Here is a 22,129-nt window from a genome sequence, read left to right as displayed (position 1 = left end):
ATAGGAATTTATACAGTAACTGCAATCTCCCCCCCCCCCCCCCCCTTAGTGGTAGCTGCATAAAAATGCAGTGCTTTTATGTCCGAAAGAGTAAGTTAAATGCCAGGCCCCGAAGCAGCTGCATTGTCTGCACCACTGTATATTATGTCATGGCTCTTTAGGGAGTTAGTTGCTCATTAAGTGAATGGACATTTGATGATTGTGTTCGGCTAAAGAATGTAGCTAACCCATAGCAGTGCAAGATCATTGTACCTTTTTGTGAGGAATAAAAATATGGTAATTTTTGGTAACATGTGGGTTTCTGATATACACCGACAAGCAAAAGGGTAACAATGTTTTGAACCTTTGACTTTCAGGCTCCATATCTCTCCATCCACTACAGCTTTTAACGTGAGATTACCATCATTGTATAGACAATCATCTTGGCTATCTGATACATAAATTGGACTTGCAACTATTTAGCATATGATTTAGTTATGTAGATTCTTGTCATGTAACAGCATTGTTACTGTTTTGCTTCTAAATTTCTAAATTTTAGATTTTTATTATTTTGCTAGTATTTTGCAAATCCACCTTTTTGGCTTTCAACACTGCCTGAATCCTTCTGGGCATGCTCTATATCATATTCAAGCGTGTCTCAACCAAAATCTGTTCTAAGTCTCTTCTACACATTCCCAGTGTTGGGGCATACTGGTCAGCTTTTTCTTCAACTCTACCCGCAAGTGTTCGATTCGGTTGAGGTTGGAGTACTGTGGGTGCCAATCCAGCACCTCTACTTCATTGTCATTGAGCCATTTCTTTGCCAATCTTGACGTATGGTCGTAATATGAAAACTTTTGACTGAAATTTACCACTATCATGAAGCACAATGTGTCACGAGAAAACAATCTCAGAATGGCCTAGATAAGTAAAAGCGTTCCAAAGTTATTACCACATAAAGTGACACATGTCAAATTTCCAAAAAGCGGCCTGGTCCTTGAGGTGAAATATGGCAGGGTCCTGAAAGGGTTAATAAAGATTGTTGCCAGAGATGAGCGAACTTCTGTTTTAAGTTCGGCGTCTAAAGTTCGGCTTCCGGTTAGCGGAGGATCCCGATATGGATTCCGAATTCCGTTGTGGTCCGTGGTAGCGGAATCAATAATGACCATTATTGATTCCGCTACCACGGACCACAACGGAATTCGGAATCCATATCGGGATCCTCCGCTAACCGGAAGCCGAACTTTAGACGCCGAACTTAAAACAGAAGTTCGCTCATCTCTAATTGTTGCCCATTTTATTTATCACCAATGTGTGTCCTGTTTGGATAAGTTATGTAATCCCTTGCCTGATAATGGAAATGAAACCCAACTAAATGGAGAAATGAAACATTCCCAGAGGATGTCCTTTGTATTATTCCTCTTCTCTTCTGAGCTGGCTTCTGTTTCAGAACCAGGTCCACTAGGGAAAGGACAAAACAGGTTTTGCAGTTTCTTTCAACCTTTTTACCTGTAGAAGCTATTTCTGCTAGAAATTGTGAGTTTTTGCCGAGTACCAAAAAGCACCATTTAGTATGTTGTTAAGCATCCTAAAATATGGGTTCATTGTTTCAATAAACCTAAGATATACGGTAGCTATTGTTGGACACTAGGAAACTGCATACACAAAGATAAACAATTATCTATTACTAGAATCTAGCAATGCAATAAAAAGGCAATCGAAAAGGAATACACAGTATAATGTGGACTGCCATGTCTGCTGACAGATTATTTCATTTTCATCTTGTTTTATCAACTGGATGAACTAAAAGTTTCTCACCAGAAACTTCTAACAACTTATTTCTTTTAAAATATTTAAGAAAATATTGTGATCAGTATAAGTTTAAAACAACATTAGCTGATAAGCCTTGACTGTATTATCCATTGATTAATATGTAACAGTTGGATACTCACCCAATTTCACTTCTGCGTTTTCTGTCAGGAGAACATTTTGCCCTTTGATGTCCCTATGAATAACGTGGTGAGCATGGAGGTGAGTCAGACCCTGCAATACACAAATCTGGCTTGTGAAATACTAGAATTAAGTGGAAGGAATGTACGGTATTATATGACATACAACAAAGTCATGAGATAATATACACTGCTCAAAAAAATAAAGGGAACACTTAAACAACACCATGTAACTCCAAGTCAATCACACTTCTGTGAAATCAAACTGTCCACTTGGGAAGCAACACTGAGTGACAATCAATTTCACATGCTGTTGTGCAAATGGGATGGACAACAGGTGGAAATTATAGGCAATTAGCAAGACACCCCCAATAAAGGAGTGGTTCTGCAGGTGGTGATCACAGACCACTTCTCAGTTCCTATGCTTCCTGGCTGATGTTGTGATCACTTTTGAATGCTGGCGGTGCTTTCACTCTAGTGGTAGCATGAGACTGAGTCTACAACCCACACAAGTGGCTCAGGTAGTGCAGCTTATCAAGGATGGCACATCAATGCGAGCTGTGGCAAGAAGGTTTGCTGTGTCTGTCAGCGTAGTGTCCAGAGCATGGATGCGCTACCAGGAGACAGGCCAGTACATCAGGAGACGTGGAGGAGGCCGTAGGAGGGCAACAACCCAGCAGCAGGACCGCTACCCCCGCCTTTGTGCAAGGAGGAACAGGAGGAGCACTGCCAGAGCCCTGCAAAATGACCTCCAGCAGGTCACAAATGTGCATGTGTCTGCTCAAACGGTCAGAAACAGACTCCATGAGGGTGATATGAGGGCCCGACGTCCACAGGTGGGGGTTGTGCTTACAGCCCAACCCCGTGCAGGACGTTTGGCATTTACCAGAGAACACCAAGATTGGCAAATTCGCCACTGGCGCCCTGTGCTCTTCACAGATGAAAGCAGGTTCACACTGAGCACATGTGACAGACGTGACAGAGTCTGGAGACGCCATGGAGAACGTTCTGCTGCCTGCAACATCCTCCAGCATGACCGGTTTGGCATTGGGTCAGTAATGGTGTGGGGTGGCATTTCTTTGGAGGGCCGCACAGCCCTCCATGTGCTCGCCAGAGGTAGCCTGACTGCCATTAGGTACCGAGATGAGATCCTCAGACCCCTTGTGAGACCATATGCTGGTGCGGTTGGCCCTGGGTTCCTCCTAATGCAAGACAATGCTAGACCTCATGTGGGTGGAGTGTGTCAGCAGTTCCTGCAAGACGAAGGCATTGATGCTATGGACTGGCCCGCCCGTTCCCCAGACCTGAAACCAATTGAGCACATCTGGGACATCATGTCTCGCTCTATCCACCAACGTCACGTTGCACCACAGACTGTCCAGGAGTTGGCAGATGCTTTAGTCCAGGTCTGAGAGGAGATCCCTCAGGAGACCGTCCGCCACCTCATCAGGAGCATGCACAGGCGTTGTAGGGAGGTCATACAGGCACGTGGAGGCCACACACACTACTGAGCCTCATTTTGACTTGTTTTAAGGACATTACATCAAAGTTGGATCAGCCTGTTTTTCCACTTAAATTTTGAGTGTGACTCCAAATCCAGACCTCCATGGGTTGAAATATTTGATTTCCATTTTTGTATTTTTGTGTGATTTTGTTGTCAGCACATTCAACTATGTAAAGAACAAAGTATTTCAGAAGAATATTTAATTAATTCAGATCTAGGATGTGTTATTTTTGTGTTCCCTTTATTTTTTTGAGCAGTGTAGTTTCCAATGCGCATCTGCATTTACAGATAATTATACGTGTAGAAGGGAGCGTTTCAAGGTGTCAGAGCTCAATTCCTGTAATATACGTATAAGTCACAGAGCCTATTCTATGTTGACATTGGTATAGCTCTACGGGGCCTTGACTTTGCAGGACAAGTAAAACATTTCTTATACTTAATTTTGAAATACAGTACATATCAGTTCATGTTTTATTCTGGGGTGAGTTTAGATGGGGGAAAAAAGCATCCTGCAAAAAAATGTGTTAGATTTAGAGTATGGGTTGCTGCAGCTAAAGGGATATCACATGTATTTATTATGCACTGTTATTTGACATGTATAACCTCTAGGGATCGACAGATTATCGGTTTTACCTATATTATCGGCCGATATTCAGGATTTTGAACGTTATCGGTATCGGCATCTATTTTACCGATAACGTATTGGGAACACAGAACGCGCTGCTCTCAGCGCTCTCTGTGTTCCCTCCGCAGCACAGGGGAGAAGGAAGCAGTGTCTCCCTCCCCCTGTGCTGCCGCTGCCGCCAATGAGAGGAGAGAAGACAAGAGGAGGGGAGGGGCTGTGGCCACCGCTCCACCAATGAAGAAAAGCCTTTCATTAATTCATATACAGGAGGCGGGAGCTGGCTGCAGAATCACATAGCCGGCTCCCGACCTCTATGAACGGTAGCTGCGGTCCGCGGTAGTTAACCCCTTAGGTGCCGCGGATCGCAGCTACCGCTCATAGAGGTCGGGAGCCGGCTATGTGATTCTGCAGCCAGCTCCCGCCTCCTGTATATGAATGAATGAGAGACTTATCTTCATTGGTGGCGCAGTGCGCCCCCCCCAAGCCCCCCAGTATTAATCATTGGTGGCGCAGTGCGCCCCCCACCCCCATCCCAATAGTAAAAACATTGGTGGCGCAGTGCGCCCCCCACCCCCAAGCCCCCTAGTATTAATCATTGGTGGCAGTGGCCACAGGATCCCCTCTCCCCTCCTCCTCCGATCGGAGCCCCAGCAGTGTAAGCCTGGGGCTCCGATCGTTTACCATGGCAGCCAGGACGCTATTGAAGCCCTGGCTGCCATGTTCAGCTCCATGCTGCTGTGTGCACAAAGCACAGAGCAGCAGGGACAGTGTGAGATCCTATTCACCCTGATCCATGCGAGCGCCGCTTCTTGGTATTCACACTACTTCTTCTCGTCTCCTGTGGAACTGTGGTGTAGTGTAATTACAAGTACTTGCTCTATTCACTTGAATGGAGCGAGTACTTGTTATTTCACTGCAATTCCAAGATGACAGGCAGTGTAAGCCTACATGACGAGCGCCGCCTCCTCTTCCAACAGCTGACTGGCAGGGGTGCTGGATGTCAGACCCCCACCCAGGGGCAGACATATCGCTTGTGCAGCTGGTATCATACTAGTGAGCGCATCCAGAAGCGCTCACTAGTATGAATGGCCCTCTAGTATGCAGGAGAGAGGCGGTAGCGGTGGAGAGAAGCGCTTACTTACCCCTCCGACTCCGCTTTCTTCCTGGTCTCCTCTAGCCTGACTGTGACTGTGCAGCGTGGGCTGTTGGAGACCAGCAGGGCAGGCACTCGCATCAGGACACCCCAGTGGACATGGAGAGCAGCGGAGCAGGAGAGGTAAGATTTAATTATTTATTTTTAGTCTGATCTGAGGTCTGATGGGGGTCTGTCACATCGATATGGGGGGCCTGAATGAGCATATGGGGGTGCCTGAATAAATAATTAACTGATATTGGGGGGGTTCTGAGCAAGTGACATATGGCGGTCCTGCCTATTTTATATACTGGCACACATGGGGGGAACTATGGAGGGAGAGGAGCAATATGGGGGCCAAATCTTATATACTGGCACACATGGGGGGCACTATGGAGAAGGGGGGAAACTAGCACTATGTGGGCATCTTCTGGGGCCCTATCTTATATACTTGCAGACATGGGGCGGACTATGGAGAAGGGGGAGCACTATGGGAGCATCTTCTGGGGACCCTATCTTGTATACTGGCACACATGGGGGGCACTATGGAGAAGGGGGGAGAGGAGCACTATTGGGGTAATTATATAGGGAAATTATACTGGCACACATTATGGGGGCATTTTATTCTGGCACATTGTCAGGCACCATGGGGATAAGGGGAGGCGCACTATTGGGGCACGATATAGGAGTATTTTATACTGGCGCAAATTATAGGGTACTATGGGGACCTTGTCTCAACTGGGGGCACTAAGAGGGTTTTTTGGGCACACAGTAGGGGGCATTGGCACACATTGTGCGGGCACTATGGGGACATTGGCTCTACAGGGGGCACTAAGAGGAGGTATTTTTTATACTGCCACACAACAGGGCATTTTTATTTTTACTGTAACACATTATAACGAGAATTATTATTACCATGGGCATTATGGTGAGCTTTATTACAGTTGAGGGACTATGAGGAACATGAATACTAGTATGAACACTATGGGAGCATTATTACTTCTGTGACACAGTGGGGACATTATTACTACAGGGGCACTATTACTACTACGTGTTGTCTGGTAGATAATTATTTCTATTGGTGGGACTTTGGGGAGCAGTATTACTGTGGGGGGCACCCTGGCACGGTATCAGCTTAGCACAATTATTTTTGGGGAACATTATGTTTACACTATTAGTGTCAGGGACACTGTTTCCTGGGCGCAGTTATTTTTTTAGGACACTGTCTGCCAATTATTGAAATGTGTAACTTGTATAGGAAGCACAGCGGGCACAGTATTGGGGGGGGGGGGGCAGGATGGGGTGTTCAGAAGGTGGGAGGATGATGGGAAAAGTAGGAAACTAAGATGTCTTTCAAACTCTGCAGAAAGAAGAGATGGCTGAAAGAAATAATCATGGCAGTCTGGTCTGAAAAGAGAAGATGAGGACAGAGAACATCTACATCAAATGAGACGTCACTGGATGGAAGGGGTATGTGGACCTGTATTAGGCTACTTTCACATCTACATTAGTTATTCTGGCAGGCTGTTCCAGGAGAGAACAGCCAGGAACATTCTTTCCACAGGGGCCCTCTGCTGTCTGTGTCCGCCACTGCCCCCACTGATCAGATATGGATGACCTGTCCTGACGATAAGTCATCAATATTAACAGCTGGACATCCCCTTTAATCCCTTTTATCCCTGGTGGTCTAGGCAGATAAAGGTTCCATGCCAGAAACCCTGCTGGCCTAGGGTTGTAGAAAGATTAATGTTGCATATAGACTATACCCCCCTGTCACATAGACTGAAAATCTTAAAGTCTAGTAAAGGGGGCAGCATCCCCTGTGAGAGCTGTATTAATGGGTACTGGCAATCACTAATCTCTGACTTGACAGAATGTTTAACAATGTGACCATGAAGAGGATCATGGATTTATTTTTACTGTCAAATACTCTTTCATAGAGCTTCATTGCATAACATTTTCTCCAATTGGAACGATCTATTGGGATATGGAGAAAGACTGTGTGGATAAACAGAATTGAAACACATTTGTAATGTACATTTTTCTGCTTAGGCCATGCACAATCTGTGATATATAATTGATACAAAGCTGCATCACATGCATTTTAAATGTGTTTTTTGCCTTAAAATGCTGTAAAATCCTTCAAGAGTGAAAGTTTCATGCTGATTTTCAAATGCTTACAAAGCTGTCCTCTAGCTTGCAATATTCCTCCAGTATTAGGTAAATTACAGTATGTACTAATTATAGAGGGTCAGTGTGCTAATTTAAAGTGTTCCTAAACTTTAGAAAAACTTCATTAAAAACTATTCTAAATGACATGAAATACATTTTTGTAATTTACTTTTATTTATTTTTTTATTTTCCATGCAAAATAGGCACCTGGATTTCAGGCGTCTGTCTCACTTTGGAATCCATACACTCGCAACTTGCCTGTGCCACTCGGCTAAAGGTTGGCATCTATGCCCTTGAATGTGTAACACCCCAGAGTGGTGTTACCACTCCTGCACCCGACTTCTATTTGTGTCTGCTAATGTCATCTATGCATTCTGTTCCAGGTTCACCACACTGTGCATTTCTAATGTTTGCGACTGTTTATATGTAATGTGCCTGGTTCACCATCAGGTGGCAGCAAACATGGCAAATCTGCAGTTAGATAGAATGGAACCTTCCATTCCATTCTAAGTCCCACTGACTACAGGAAGGGTGGGAATTAGTGAGAGTTAGTCTAGCTTACCCCCTGTTAGGGGAAGGGTGTACCTTAAGCTCTGCTGGCCATGGAGGCCAAAGCTTAGAGCCTCAGGAACAGGAGGAAAGTTACCCTGGCCTAATCTAGAGACAAACCATACAAAGAGAAGTGCAGCATACAGGAAGAAGCAAAGTCATACAGTCAGCCTGTCAGTACAGCAGAGCCAGAGAGAAACAGATGTAGTAGAGTTGAGTTCGCCTGCCAGTTTTAATGCTAAAGCCTACGGGGACCAAGACAAAGTCTGTAAACTGTTTAGAAAAACGTTTACTAAAGCAAAGCTGCTGCTCAACTACCTACAAGGTCTGGACTCAATCTTTCTTTCAAATCCCTAAATTATTCCCCCTATTTATTGCTTCGGAGCCAAACCCTGGGGTCCAGCAGTATCCAGGTAGGAGCACCATGACACACATAAAGGGACATTTGAGGCCCACTATACCACTCGGCATTCCTACACCTGGGACGCGTATATATATTTATATTTATTTATATATATATATATATATATATATATATCCATCCCTAGGGAGAGGCTGCCCATTGCAAATGCAGCGTTCTTTGTCCAACCGGCATTTAAGCCGGAAAGCTGCTAGATGATGGCCGGATCCCATTATGGTCAATGGGGAACTGGCGGTGAAGTGTAGAATCTGACAATATCCAGCAGGCTGCTCTCTACTGCAACAGCCTTCTAGATCCGCTGCCAATATAGCTCTCTGGTTACTGTACTGAAGGGGTTGTCTGCATTATACAATCCATATTATATATTTTTTTAAATCAAAGTAATACATGGGTATCTTGGGTGCTCCAAAACTGTAAAGTTTTTAGTAGCTAGGCTCTACTCCAACTCAATAGATATTCCAAATGAGGGACAACCTTCTACTACTGCCGGACGTCATAATAGGATATTATAAATAAGGTACAGATCATTAGAAACCATTTGGTAGCTGTCTTTCAATAACCATACAATTTAGAAGGTAAATGTGTATTCCTAAAATATATTACATTTAACTTTGTTTGAAAAGGCTGGGAGTTGTATTAGGTAGTTTTTTGTACTAAATTATATAGGTTGCATCAGATAAAAATACTGTATGGTGATGTTTCTAAAAAAAGGAACTATGTTTTTCTAATATTATACTGTTCACTACTTTAAATGGACAGCCCGACCATGAATGTTATCTCCTATCCACTAGATAAAAATGTTAGATCGGTAGGGGTCCTACGGGTTAGGAACCAGACTGATCACTAGAATGGAGGACCCTAGTCGTCTCTCCTCTCCAGGAATACAGCATTGGTTGAGCATGCACACTCCATTCAAAATCTGTGGGAGTGACACAAATATATGAGCTCAGTGCAGTGATCTAGGGTTGAGAAGTGACAAATAACTTTTGTCCCAAATACCCTTTTAACTGGAAACAAGTGGAAAGTAGATTAAAGATCAGAAAGTATTATCAGGTGGACCTGGGGACAGAGATTCTGAGCAACACGCTTGGTCACTTGAATTGACCCAATTGTCTTGCTTAGATCCATATTAAACAGCTCCAGTGTGAGCTGAGCACTGCAGTCCACCTCATAAACTGCACAGGTTCCTGAGTCCTCATAGATAAGAGCTCCTTGCCCTCCGAGCTTCACTGTCACTGAATGAAGTAGGAAGAGAGTTGTCATCTGCAGGGGAGACTGGGAGAGCCGGTGGCTCATGAACATGAAGACCAGTAGCTTGTTCTCAGTGTTGAGAGGACTTTAGTGCTCAGCCCACTCTGGAACTGTTAGGCTACATTCACACGTCAGTGGTGTGTTGCGGACCCGCAAATTGCAGGTCCGGAACACACCAGCCCGTCACCCCCATAGAAATGCCTATTCTTGTCCGCAAGCTGCGGACAAGAATAGGACATGCTCTATCTTTTTGCGGAGCTGCGGACCCAAAATCGGGGCCGCGCTCCGCAATTGCGGCTGCAGACAGCACACTGTGTGCTGTCCGTATCCATTCCGTCCCCATAGAGAATGAATGGGTCCGCACCCTTTCCGCAAAATTGCGGAAAGGATGCGGATCCATTTTGCGGACGTGTGAATGGAGCCTAAATCATAGATTTTTTCAAAATGACTGGTTCAATAAAAAAAAACTGTATCATCAGAGTATCTGTCACCTTCCGCCTCGGATAGGCCAGTAAAGAACTAGTCTCTTTCATAAAACAATCATTACAGCATATAAGAAATTAGCTGTTCTATTGCTACTAGAGATGAGCAAATTGAGTTGCACAAATCTAATTTGTTCAAAAACCAGCCCCCCTTGAGTAGCGACAGGCTGACCCCACTGCTTAAAAGACTTTCCTCTCCTATTTGATTGATGGGGCCAGACATCGCACCTGACCCTGTCAATCTCACACCTGCACAGTTGCTCCAGCATCTGCCACAGCGCAAAATGCAGTGGCAGATGCTAACTGTGCATACACCGCTACATTTCCTGGTGTACTCAGACGTGAGCGGCGCATGCACAGTCGGCATCTGCGCTGCTCAGGAATCAATCCTGGAGCCTGTGCGCTTGCGCCTCTGCTCTGAACAACTGTGTAGGTGAAACTGATCAATTTGACCCTGTTGAGGCTGATTTCTGAACAAATCTGATTTGTACAAATTGATCTGCTCATTTCTAATAACTACCACTCAATATGGTGTTTCAAGGGTCTGAACTTCAGGTTTCTTGATGCAGTTCTGGAAGCCAAAATAAGGAGTGGATCATAAGTAGAGAAGAAAGAATAAAGGACAGATACTATGTCTCTTCATTCTTGATTTAACTCATGTTTTTGGCTTCCAGAACTGCATCAGGGAACCTGATCATGTGGCCATACTTCGAGTGTGAGTTTTTCTGATTCTACTTGATCAATAATATATTAGGTAATTAGAAAACCTGTAAGAACCTACCCGCAGAACCTCTCTGCATATGTATGCAATCCAATCTTCTTTAAAGCAATTGCCTTTTGTCTTCTTGACCAAGTCGGTAACTGACCCTGCTCCACAGTATTCCATTACCAGCTGTAACAGAGGGAGAACATCATGCAGCATCAACGTTAGAGAAACTTGCTTGTTTTCTTGGCATCAAATAATCCAGGAAACATTTTTTTAACAAATGGTGACATAACACTTGGCCTTCTTGATGTTAGACACAGCAGGTAACATTCAGATCAATAATGCCAGTACTGTACACTATCCCAAGCCTATTTAACATGTTATATAGTTGGAAAGCAGGGGTGTAGTTAGATTTGTTTTTTCACCTCTGGCATGGATTCAGTAGACCTCTCTAGCCCTGCATTTTTGCAGAATGACCTGTTGGTGCCCCTTTTGGTGTCCATCACACAGGGCACTCGTCCCACTTGCCCATCCCTAGCTAAATATATATTTTTGAGGCGCATGCGCGAGGCTCACGAGGAAGACATGATTCTGTGAGCTCCGCACCGCACGCCGATTTACCCTCACTTTAGCGCCTGAATCAGGCTCCAATACGCCTGCAACTACATGCAACGGACCCCTAAGATGACCCACTCCAAGGGGAGGTCGAAAATACCTGGTACACCCGCTTCTTCACAGACCTTACCGGAACTTTTCCGGCAGACAAGGCATACTGTCATGGCGGATGCCGCCGCTGAACCACCGAGCCCTGTCTCCTCTTCTGAAGGTGAGCCGTCTCCGGACATTAATGACCATAATGTGGGTCAAGAGGACCTTTACAAGAACATTGCAGCATTGTTCCGGTCTGAATTGTCCCAGGCGGTCACAGAGTTTTCCCGCCAGATCCAAGATCTAGGGAACAGAGTCTCTGAACTAGAGACACGCACGGATGACATCTCAGACGCCATAGGCCGCGATAGGGATGACATTAACTCACACGAGGCCCAACTGGCTGATTTGGAGCTTAAGATTGAAGACCTAGAGAATAGGTCCAGGAGAGGGAATCTACGGGTCAGGGGACTCCCTGAATCATACCAAGATCTCCAAGCCACCCTCTCCTCCCTGTTTTCAGCGCTCCTACCACAGGAAGAAATCAACTACCTAAAGATGGACCGGGTTCACAGAGCACTAGAGAAACCCCGCAGCTCGGACTTACCTCGAGACGTAATTCTTAAATTTCACCATCCTGGGACCCGAGATAAAATATTATCTGCAGCCAGAGGCATCCCGGCCCTACCCGGACTACCTTCCTCGGTCCACCTGTATGCAGACCTTGCTCCATCCACGCTTCGACGAAGGCGGGAAATGAGACTGGTCACCCAAGCTCTTCAGAAGGCCCAGATCAGGTATAGATGGGGCTTCCCTTTTAGCCTGACTTTCCAAGTGAACTCTCGCTCACATACGGTGCGTTCACCGTCAGAAGGGCTGGAAGCGCTACAGCGGGCCGGAGTGCAGTGTGAGCTCGCATCGCCTCCTAGTCCCGCTCCACAACCGCAGCGACCGGCAAGAGTTTGGACCATGGTCACTCCAACATCCTCCGGATCGGGCAGACCGAAGGCCTCTTGATTTCCATATCTCTTCCTCATACCTAGCACACCGATGAGGACTCTAGATCCGCTTGGATCCATTTCGTTGTTTGTCTATCGACATATGTTAAGTTAATACAGTTTAGGCCTCTTTAACCTTTTTTCCTATAGGGTACCGGCGATGTGGACTTTCATGCTGACCTTAACCATGTGTTTATGTGGAGGGACGAGGCTAGCCAAAGTTTGGCTGTTTCTCCTTCCGCATCTACCAACCAAACAGGTTGTAAGTTACGGGCCCCAAAGCCCTTTATGTTATTTTTTGTTGTTTTATACCCATTTTTATGTTGTTCTTCATTTTGAGGCATTGCATATGTATGTGACTATGGTGGATGTTGTTGTCCAGACAGTTGGGGGGGAGGTGTGGCGTGAGGCGGATGATGTCTGGCGCGTTCAGGTTTCTCATTCACTCCTCTAACTTTTCAAGATGTATAACATATTAACCCATAACGTTAGGGGATTTGACTCCCCTAGGAAGAGGAAAACTGCATTCTCTTCATATCTCAATTCACGCGCCGGATGTCATCTGCCTTCAGGAGACCCATTTCTCACACACCTCCCACCCTAAATATCTTCACCCTCAGTACTCAAGATATTACTCATCCACTTATCATTCTAAAAGCAGAGGTGCGGCAATACTTTTGAGAAATTCCTTTCCCATAACTATTACCCATACCAGTATTGATCCAGAGGGAAGGTTTGTTATTCTAGTGGGGATATACAGAGAGGAAACTCTATGTCTGGTTAATACTTACGCCCCCAATGATAGACCCATCTCATTTCTAGAGGATGTAGGTAAAATAGTTGAATCTCTTTCCTACCAAAAAATAATTTGGTGTGGTGACTTTAATATTACCCTTCACCCTACATTGGACCGTTCTGCCCCACAACCTATTCCACGCTCTAAAACTTTGTCCAGCAGGATAAACCAACTTCTACAATCCCTTTCTTTGGCTGACACATGGAGAGAGCATAATGGCTCTCAAAGGAGCTATACATATTACTCCCCTGCTCACCAGGTATACTCCCGTATTGATTTGATCCTGGCTTCTACATCCAGTCTCCCTAACCTATCTTATTCCAGACATATTGTGTCACCCTGGTCAGACCATGATATGGTCCTATCAGCTTTCTCAGCACCTCACCAAAACTATACCAGAGCAATATGGAGACTCAATGAATCCATTTTAACACAACCTGCAATTCTTTCCCAATTGCAAGAAGATATTTCACACTTCTTTGCTGACAATGCTACCCCCGATATGGACCCCATGAATCTTTGGCTTACACATAAAGCTTTTATTAGGGGTAAATTGATAAGTATAGCATCCAGACGAAAAAGAGAACGTATGCAGACTCAAACTAATCTGGAGTTTAAACTTAATAGGCTTGTATGGGCACACCAAAGGAACCCATCTCTATATCTCCTAAAAGCTGTTAAAGATGTGAAACAGCAGCTAAATATGTTACTTACTAATAACACAGAGAAAGCTCTCCGCTGGACAGGTTCTTTTTATTATAGGTACGCTAACAAGCCTGATAAACTACTTTCCAGTCAACTTAAAGCGAGACAAAAGACCAACCAAGTATTTCAAATCTAGGCCTGACCATGTCACTTCCCACCCAGATATTATTTATAAAACTTTCCATAAATATTATGAGCTTCTCTATACTCCACCAGGGGGGGATACTGTTCCTCAGATAGACGATTTTATTTCATCAACTAGGCTACCCATACTATCCCCAGAGGCGCAGTCTGAACTATGCAAGCCAATTTCGACAGACGAGGTGACATTTGCCATTAAGTCCCTTAAACTTGGAAAAGCCCCAGGCCCCGACGGGTATACTGCTCTCTATTATAAAAAAACTGGCTCCACAACTTATCCCTCACATTACTAACATATGCAACCAGCTGATGCAGGGAGTCTCGCCCCCGGAAGAATTTCTTAATGCGTCCATTACGGTCATCCCTAAGCCTAATAAGGATCCTTTGCTCACAACTAATTTCAGACCAATTTCTCTACTGAATATTGACAACAAGCTTTTTACATCAATATTAGCTAACAGACTCAATAGGTTCATTCCAGACCTCATCCATAGAGACCAGGTGGGATTCATCCCTGGTAGGGAAGCTCCAGATAACATAGGAAAAATAATGAACATTATACACTCATCTCATAAACAAAAGACCCCGCTAGCCCTCCTGGCATTGGATATTGAAAAGGCCTTTGACACTGTTACCTGGCCATACTTGTATAAGGTCCTTACAGTAATGGGTACTAAGGGACCCTTTCTTAGGGCTATCCAAGCTCTCTACTCCAACCCTAAAGCCAATCTCAAACTCCCGACCACTCTAGCCCAACCTGTTCATATTGGGAGGGGAACGCGTCAAGGTTGTCCCCTATCCCCAGCACTTTTTGCCTTGGCCATCGAGCCCTTAGCGGCCCGTATCAGAGCACACAAAGACATCACAGGCTTCTCGATTGGGGCCACTGAACACAAATTAAGTCTGTTCGCTGATGACTTAATGTTATCAATTACTAACCCTATTATTTCCTTCCCTTCACTACTAAAACTACTTGACTCTTTTTCCAAAGCATCGGGCCTAACAATAAATCATACCAAATCTGAAATAATGCTTTGTAATACACCAGAAATAACAAAAACCTTACTTTTACAAAAATTCCCCTTTCAGTGCAGACCGAAGCACGTCTCCTACCTGGGGGTCTCGATACCGAGTTCACTAGAGGACACATATAAAATAAATTACCTACCAATGTTTCGTAAGATACGCCAGGATCTAGCTTCATGGCAGAAACTTCCAGTATCCTGGGTGGGGAGGATTAACATAATTAGGATGGTTACGCTTCCAAGCTTATTGTACTTATTTAGAGCCCTCCCAGTACCTGTCCCACTATCGGACTTGAGGTCCCTTCAGGGAGACGTGCTTAGGTTTATATGGGCGAATAAACGCCCTCGCATTGCCAAATCAATTCTGTCCCGGACCTGTTAAAATATTATAAAGCTGCCAGACTAGCCCAAATGTTCCTAACCCACCTAGATCCGAAACTACATCCCTTGTGGATTGAAATGGAGGCCTCTAGTTTCTCTCCATATTCCTGGAGGGCTTTGATCTGGAATGTTAGCAGTATTCCGCGTACTATTAAGTCTATCTCACCGCTATCTTATTACTCAGTACTCCTGTGGAGATCGGTTAGATTTAAGAGTAATCTTCAATCCAAACCCTCCCCTCTAGTCTACTTATTAGGGAACCCGCAGTTCTCCCCGGGTCTCCAGCATCGCAACTTTTCATGGTGGTTAAACAATCGATTATGTATGCTTCATATGTATGCTTCATAAGTTCCTATCTAGAGGTAAATTGTTAACAATTGACAACTTCAGGGAGATACACTCCCCCCCGCCTGGGGAGAATTTGCGTCTGAATCAAGTGTTCTCTTTCTTGAAGTCATTGCAAATGTCAGATAGGAACATTTTGTTCTCCCCATTTGAAAGATCAGTTACATATTCCCTTTATAGGCAGGGGTTACTCTCTCGTATTTATGGCTTACTCTGTTACGTACCTGAAGAGGTTAAATTACCTTATATGAAGGCCTGGGAGAAGGACATGCAACTGGAATCCTCTTTCCCCAAATGGTATCAAAGATCGCAGACCCTTACAAAAGGATCCTGGCAGGTCACATTAGCTGAAACCTCAATTAAATTACTTCACAGAACCTATATGGTCCCTACTAAACTCAATCGTATATACCCAGAGGTTTCTCCCAATTGCTTTAGAGGTTGCGGAGAAGAGGGATCTATGCTCCACATTTGGTGGACTTGCCCAATTGTTAGAAGGCTATGGGCCCAAACAACTGCACTATTGTCTACAGTTTTACAATGTGATTACCCTACGACACTTCCCTTGTGCTTATTGGGCGATAAACCACATTGGCTGACATTCGCCAAGTTTAAACTTTCCCAACACATATTGATGGCTGCCAGGATCCACATAGCCTTTAAGTGGCGTACTGATGCTCTTTGCTTCCAAATGGTGCTTGACAGGATTAACAAAATTCTACAATGTGAAAAATTATCTGCCATACGTACTGATACATTCTGTTCATTTGAAAGGGTTTGGGAACCGTGGCTGTCCTCTTCCTATGCCCCGGATATACGCTACAGTATTTCCTTATAAGCCCCTATGTCAAACTTCACTCAATGTTTGGGTCTTTATCTGATACACGATGCCCTCACCCGGGTCTGATGGAACTTCATCTACTATGAATATACCGAATTTTGAACAAACATGTATATGCCTTAAACATTTATTATTTTTTCTGTATTTCCTTTGAAATATTTTGTTATGTATGTCTTTTTTGCTTAAATTTCTCAAAAACCAAATAAATGTTTTTTGAAACTAAATATATATTTTTTTCTTTTCTCAGAAGTCGCACCACACCTGTGCATGAGCTATGATGTTGATGCAGTTCAGCCCCTTTCACGTAAAAGGAGAAGGACTGCAATACTAGACATAGCCGACAGGCAAACACTGCTCTGTTTCTAATTTATTTATTTGTCAAATTTTCTAGGTAACCATTTTACACTGGTAATTTCCTGCTGGTTCTGTGCACCTTCTAAAAGTTAAGTGTAAAAAAAAGAAAACAAAAGAATAGGAATTTCTCCAACAGTGCGGGACATGCGTAATCGGAAAGTGCGTGGAGCACGTGGACAGAATCTGTGTACGGATATGGATGTGTACATGAAGCCTAAGTGTTGATAGTGAGGCATAGGCAAATTACCTTGTTGCACTTGTATTAAAAGATTATTTGAGGAACTAGCCAGGGGTCGAGTCGAGGGGGAACGTGTGGGAACGGCGTTCCTGCACTTTTTTCATGGCAGGAACGCCGTTCCCTTTCAGGTCAAAAGGACCAGGAGGGGAAGCGGTGAAATCAGATTCACAGGGGGCGGAGCGGAGGAGAGGTCCTGCGTGACTCGCACTGTGCAGGGCAGGCTAAGTGAGGAGGGAAGGGGAGCGGCTTCAGTTGAGGACGGAAGAGGAAGCTGTGTGCAGCGGTGCTGGCTGCGAGTGACTCACTGACTGACTCCACCCCCCTCCTGGCTGAGAGCTCCCCTCCTCCTATCCTGAGCCTGCGACTGCCTGACTCCTGTCTGCTGAGGTGAGCGTGGCTGGACTATCCGACCAGACCGCGGTCCTGGTGGTCCGGTCCAGACCAGTCTAAGTGTCTGTGACTGTCCCTGAGTGAGTCCGGGGGCCCTGACCCGCCTGGTGGGAGCGCCGGTGGCCAGCAGCCCCAGACCAGACCAGTCAATACCCCCTCTTTTATCTCAGTCAGTACTCTCATCAGATGTGACTGCAGGCAGCACAGCAGCAGGCCAGAAGAGATCGATCAGCCAGGATTAATGTGCACAGCCTGGGTTGGGAGGCCCACCTTACCCTGGCCTTAGGCAAGTGACAAACTGCCCCCCCCTCCTCAATCTTAGGCAAGTGACAAACCCAGCTCTGCTACATCTACAATGAGCAACTACAACAAATGTAATGCCAAACTGCAGTTCCTCTATGTGATTGTGATGCCTCAGATAGCTTCCACTGGACCCACAGCCTGTGGGTCCAGTGGAAGCTATCCAAGGCATCACATAGAGGAACTGCAGTTTGGCATTACATTTGTTGTAGTTGCTCATTGTAGATGTAGCAGAGCTGAGTTTGTCACTTGCCTAAGAATGAGGGGGGCAGTTTGTCACTTGCCTAAGCGAGGCCTCCCACTGTGCACATTAATCCTGGCTGATCGATCGCTGCTGCTCTCACATCTGATGAGAGATTTCCTAAGGGGGTATTGACTGGCATTAGGGACGGGCTGGTGGATGAGGGCAGCCACCCGGTCCTGCCTATGGATCACCCAGTTTGCACTTAGCTATGCCCAGGCCCCATGCCAGGGGGTCCCTGATGTATTAACTGACCAATAACATGGAGATCCCAGTGCCAGCTGCCTTGCTGGTGGACGATTGGCATATACTTATGCTGTGGGCCACGGCCACAGCAGAAGTATATGCCAATCGTCCACCAGCAAGGCAGCTGGCACTGGGATCTCCATGTTTATTTCATGTTAATTTTGCAGTTGTTTGTGTAAACTGGCACTTTACAATAAATTTTGCACTGAATTTTCAGCGAAATATATATATTTTTTTTGGGGGGGGGGGGGGTTTGCAGTGGATCTTGGGTAAGTTCCCACACTTTTTTCCCCAGGACTTGACCCCTGGAACTAGCCATCCAAACATTAATAGTTACCCAAAGCTGATCATCCTGACCCGCTAGACTTTTCTTGACAAAAGCTCCGTAGTATGTAGCAATGTTTCTGTGATGGGAGTACTTCTTCAGCATGTTAATTTCAAGTTTTATTTCTTCTTCTTCATCCTAAAAAACAAGATACAAATATCAGATTTTTGGAATTCATTGACGTATATAGTTCAAGGGGTTGTTCAACTTTACCCCCTTGCTAGGATGGTTCCCATAAAGGAGATGGCTACCTTCAGGAAGAAACCAGATGGCACACGGGATCCTTCTGTAAAAAAGAGCTGAGCATTACTTAGCTGAAAGATCGTCCACTGCTGCTCCAGTCCTAACTGCCAGGTTCTGTTTACCCGGATGAAGCAGTGACATCATATCAAGAACACCTGAGTGTGATAGCCAATGACTAGCCTGCACCATTGAGGCCAGCGATTTGGCTACAGCAGTCACGTGTTGTCAACATGATGTTACCGAATCTGTCACGTAAGTAGCGCTTAGTACTTTTTTGCAGGAGGATCTTGTGTGTTGTCTGTCCAGTACCCCGGACCTGGGCGTATCTGCAATTATGTTATATAGTTATGCATTAATGTTGTATATTATTTTATGTTTCTGCCCTGATCATAAGCATGTGAGGTATGGTTGGGAGGAACAGGGCTAACATCCCTGTTCCTCCCCTCTTGGTAGGAGTGTTGCAGCTGAGGGAACTACGGCTCAAACACCGATCACCTAGACCTCTTCCAGGCCAGTGAAACACCAATCCTATATCACATTGTGGACACCTATATCCACCATACTTCATCTCGTGACCGAAAGTACACTTTGTACCTACTACTGTTGGATGTACCACAAGTTATATTTTATACCTATGGAGTGATGTCCTGAGGGCATACACAGTGACACATCTCATCGAGGCAGCTAAACCTGCCAATAGCCTTAGTGCAGTTCCTATGTTTATGTGTTCAAGACAAAATCAGAGTTATTTACTGTGACATCATGTTTTGGATGTCATATAACTGTTTTATTTTGTGTTCACAGAAGCAGAAAAAGATAATATGCCTTTAAGATTCATTTTGTAATGTAAGGTAAGCTCAGTGACACAGCAGAAACAACAGAAAGTATAGTGTTAATCTGTTGTTACTGGGCAGAAGTCTAGACCAATCACAGCCAGCTTCTTATACAGCAAGAATTTTCACCCATCACAGCCAGCCCCACAGACAGCCTGTCTGGGAATTCCCCCAGCTCCTGCTGCTAGAATCATTATTTACCGGAGACAGGAGCTGAAGAGGCATTCACTCCACTGAGAGCTTTATGGGAACAAGAGGCCAATATAGGTATTTAAAACCGTTATATATCTAGTTCAGTATACAGTTCTAAACACAATACTAACAATATGAACATTATATATGTGTCTACTTACAGTTACACCAATTGCAAACTACAAATATTATTATTATTTTATGCACTTATATAGCGCTACTATATTCCGCAGCGCTTTACAGACATTAGCATCCAATTGTCTCCAATGGGGCTCACAATCTAAAGTCCCTATCAGTATGTCTTTGGAGTGTGGGAGGAAACCGGAGTACCCGGAGGAAACCCACGCAAGCACTCCATGCTTGTCTTTGGTCGGATTCGAACCTAGGACCCCAGTGCTGCAAGGCACTAGTGCTAACCACTGAGCCACCATGCTGCCCATAGCATACAAATAGCAATCCATACAAAATTGCATACAGATCAGTAGAACTATCGGTCGAATCTCAGATATACCTCTCAGAGAGATCATAAAGTGCTTAAATAACTTAAAGTGAGAGTACAGATACTCAAGAGAGAAATATATCCACCATTTTATGTTGAATGACAAGATTGAACAGTTAAACCACCATCTTATGCATACCGCCATTTTGTGATATATTTTCAACACGTGTTTTGTACATGGACTATCTGCTGCGGAGGCGGCAGTGTTATATATGAAGAAAAGTTGAAGTTAATAAAAAAGTTATTTGAAGCATTTGGTGTGCTCTTTAAACCTATTGTTTCCATAGAACAGTGCTAGAGAAATTACAGAGTAATAGACGGTCTGGTTAGACTAAAAGTCAGAGATATCAAAATTCTTCTAATGCCACAGCGCAAAAAGCACTTAATAGTGCCGCGCCTGCCACAGGGGCCACTACCACTCTCATCCTCTGCAACGGCTCCTCGGGGACTCACTGGATCAGATCTTTCTTGAAAATGGACAACTCCTTTAACTGTAAAGATCATTTACAGGCTTTTTTCCCCCAGAGTGGCTAATAGTCACAGGAGCGAGAAATTGCTAAATTCTATGCATTATCAACGTGTGTAGAGCTTGGAAGCCTAATGTTAGAAGTAGGGAATATTTGGACTTGATATGACTATATCGGGGCTGCTTGTTTTTGGGAACAGAAATTGAGAAATATGACTGGTCATGCTGGTCTTGCTTCTCTTACCGTAACTCATATCTATAAAAGTGTAAACCATGAAAGACCTTGAGATAATGAGTCGCAACACCAGGAAGTGCTGTGAACTTCAGCTCCTCAATAGGAGGCCGAATAGGTCACCATACAGTGCCTAGAGATATTTGACAAAAAATAAATATTGCAGAAGAAAGAAAACACACTGTGATTTTAATATTTTTTTCAGCACACCCTAGAATCTCTGCAGAATTTCTCTACAGCATGTGAACTGTATTTTGTAAAAGACACAACAATTTTGTTGCCTGTGAACACAGCCATAGAACTTTAACAGCACTGACGCCCTGCATTTATGTGGGTGTTTTTTTTTGGTTTGTTTTTTTGGCTTGGCTGAAACGCTCTGAAATCCATGCATTTTTGCAATCATTTTCTGGGATTAGAGAATTTGCCAAAACTCGTATCGTATCCGATTCGGTCAAATCAACCATATCAAAAGTGCCGCGACTGCCCTGTAAAGTCATGCATGACACTCTGGGGTCTCCTAGGACTGTATCTAACCCCTTTCAAGATCTTCAATACCATAACAGCATTAGTCATGTCAGAGTGATAGCGAAATATATGGCTATGGTTAAATAGATAGTAGGCGGTATTAACAAACAGCCTACTTAAAAATCACACTGTGCTGTCGGATTTTATTTTCGGCCCAAAAATTATCCCATTTTAGTGGCAGATGCCTTCTCTGCCATTTCATCTGTAAAGCAGTGGCTACCGCTGTGAGTGATTTGTGCCATTTAGGCATTTTGCCAAAATTAGAATCTATTGGGAAATTTGTAACAAATTTGAATTATTTAGAATTGATACATTCCGCCCTTTGTGTCCTGAACATCAGCACCCTGGCTGTTCTAAATCCTGCTCAGACGCAGAAGCACTCTATTGACCCCTGG

At 44.5% G+C, this 22,129-nt stretch overlaps 1 protein-coding gene across 1 annotated transcript in view; it reads right to left on the bottom strand.

Moving 5' to 3' along the window:
* Window positions 1–22,129, bottom strand: part of NRK (Nik related kinase) — a 336,723-nt gene that overhangs the window by 213,259 nt on the left and 101,335 nt on the right. Inside the window, exons 4-6 of the mRNA XM_040442402.1 lie at window positions 18,757–18,882; window positions 10,846–10,956; window positions 1,932–2,022 (exon numbers count right to left, since the gene is read on the bottom strand). Of these exons, the coding sequence (XP_040298336.1) occupies window positions 1,932–2,022; window positions 10,846–10,956; window positions 18,757–18,882 (328 nt within the window). The remainder of the gene's footprint in view (window positions 1–1,931; window positions 2,023–10,845; window positions 10,957–18,756; window positions 18,883–22,129) is intronic.

Source organism: Bufo bufo, chromosome 8, assembly GCF_905171765.1.
Source record: "Bufo bufo chromosome 8, aBufBuf1.1, whole genome shotgun sequence".
NCBI lineage: Eukaryota > Metazoa > Chordata > Amphibia > Anura > Bufonidae > Bufo > Bufo bufo.
This window is presented reverse-complemented; position numbering and strand designations above follow the sequence as displayed.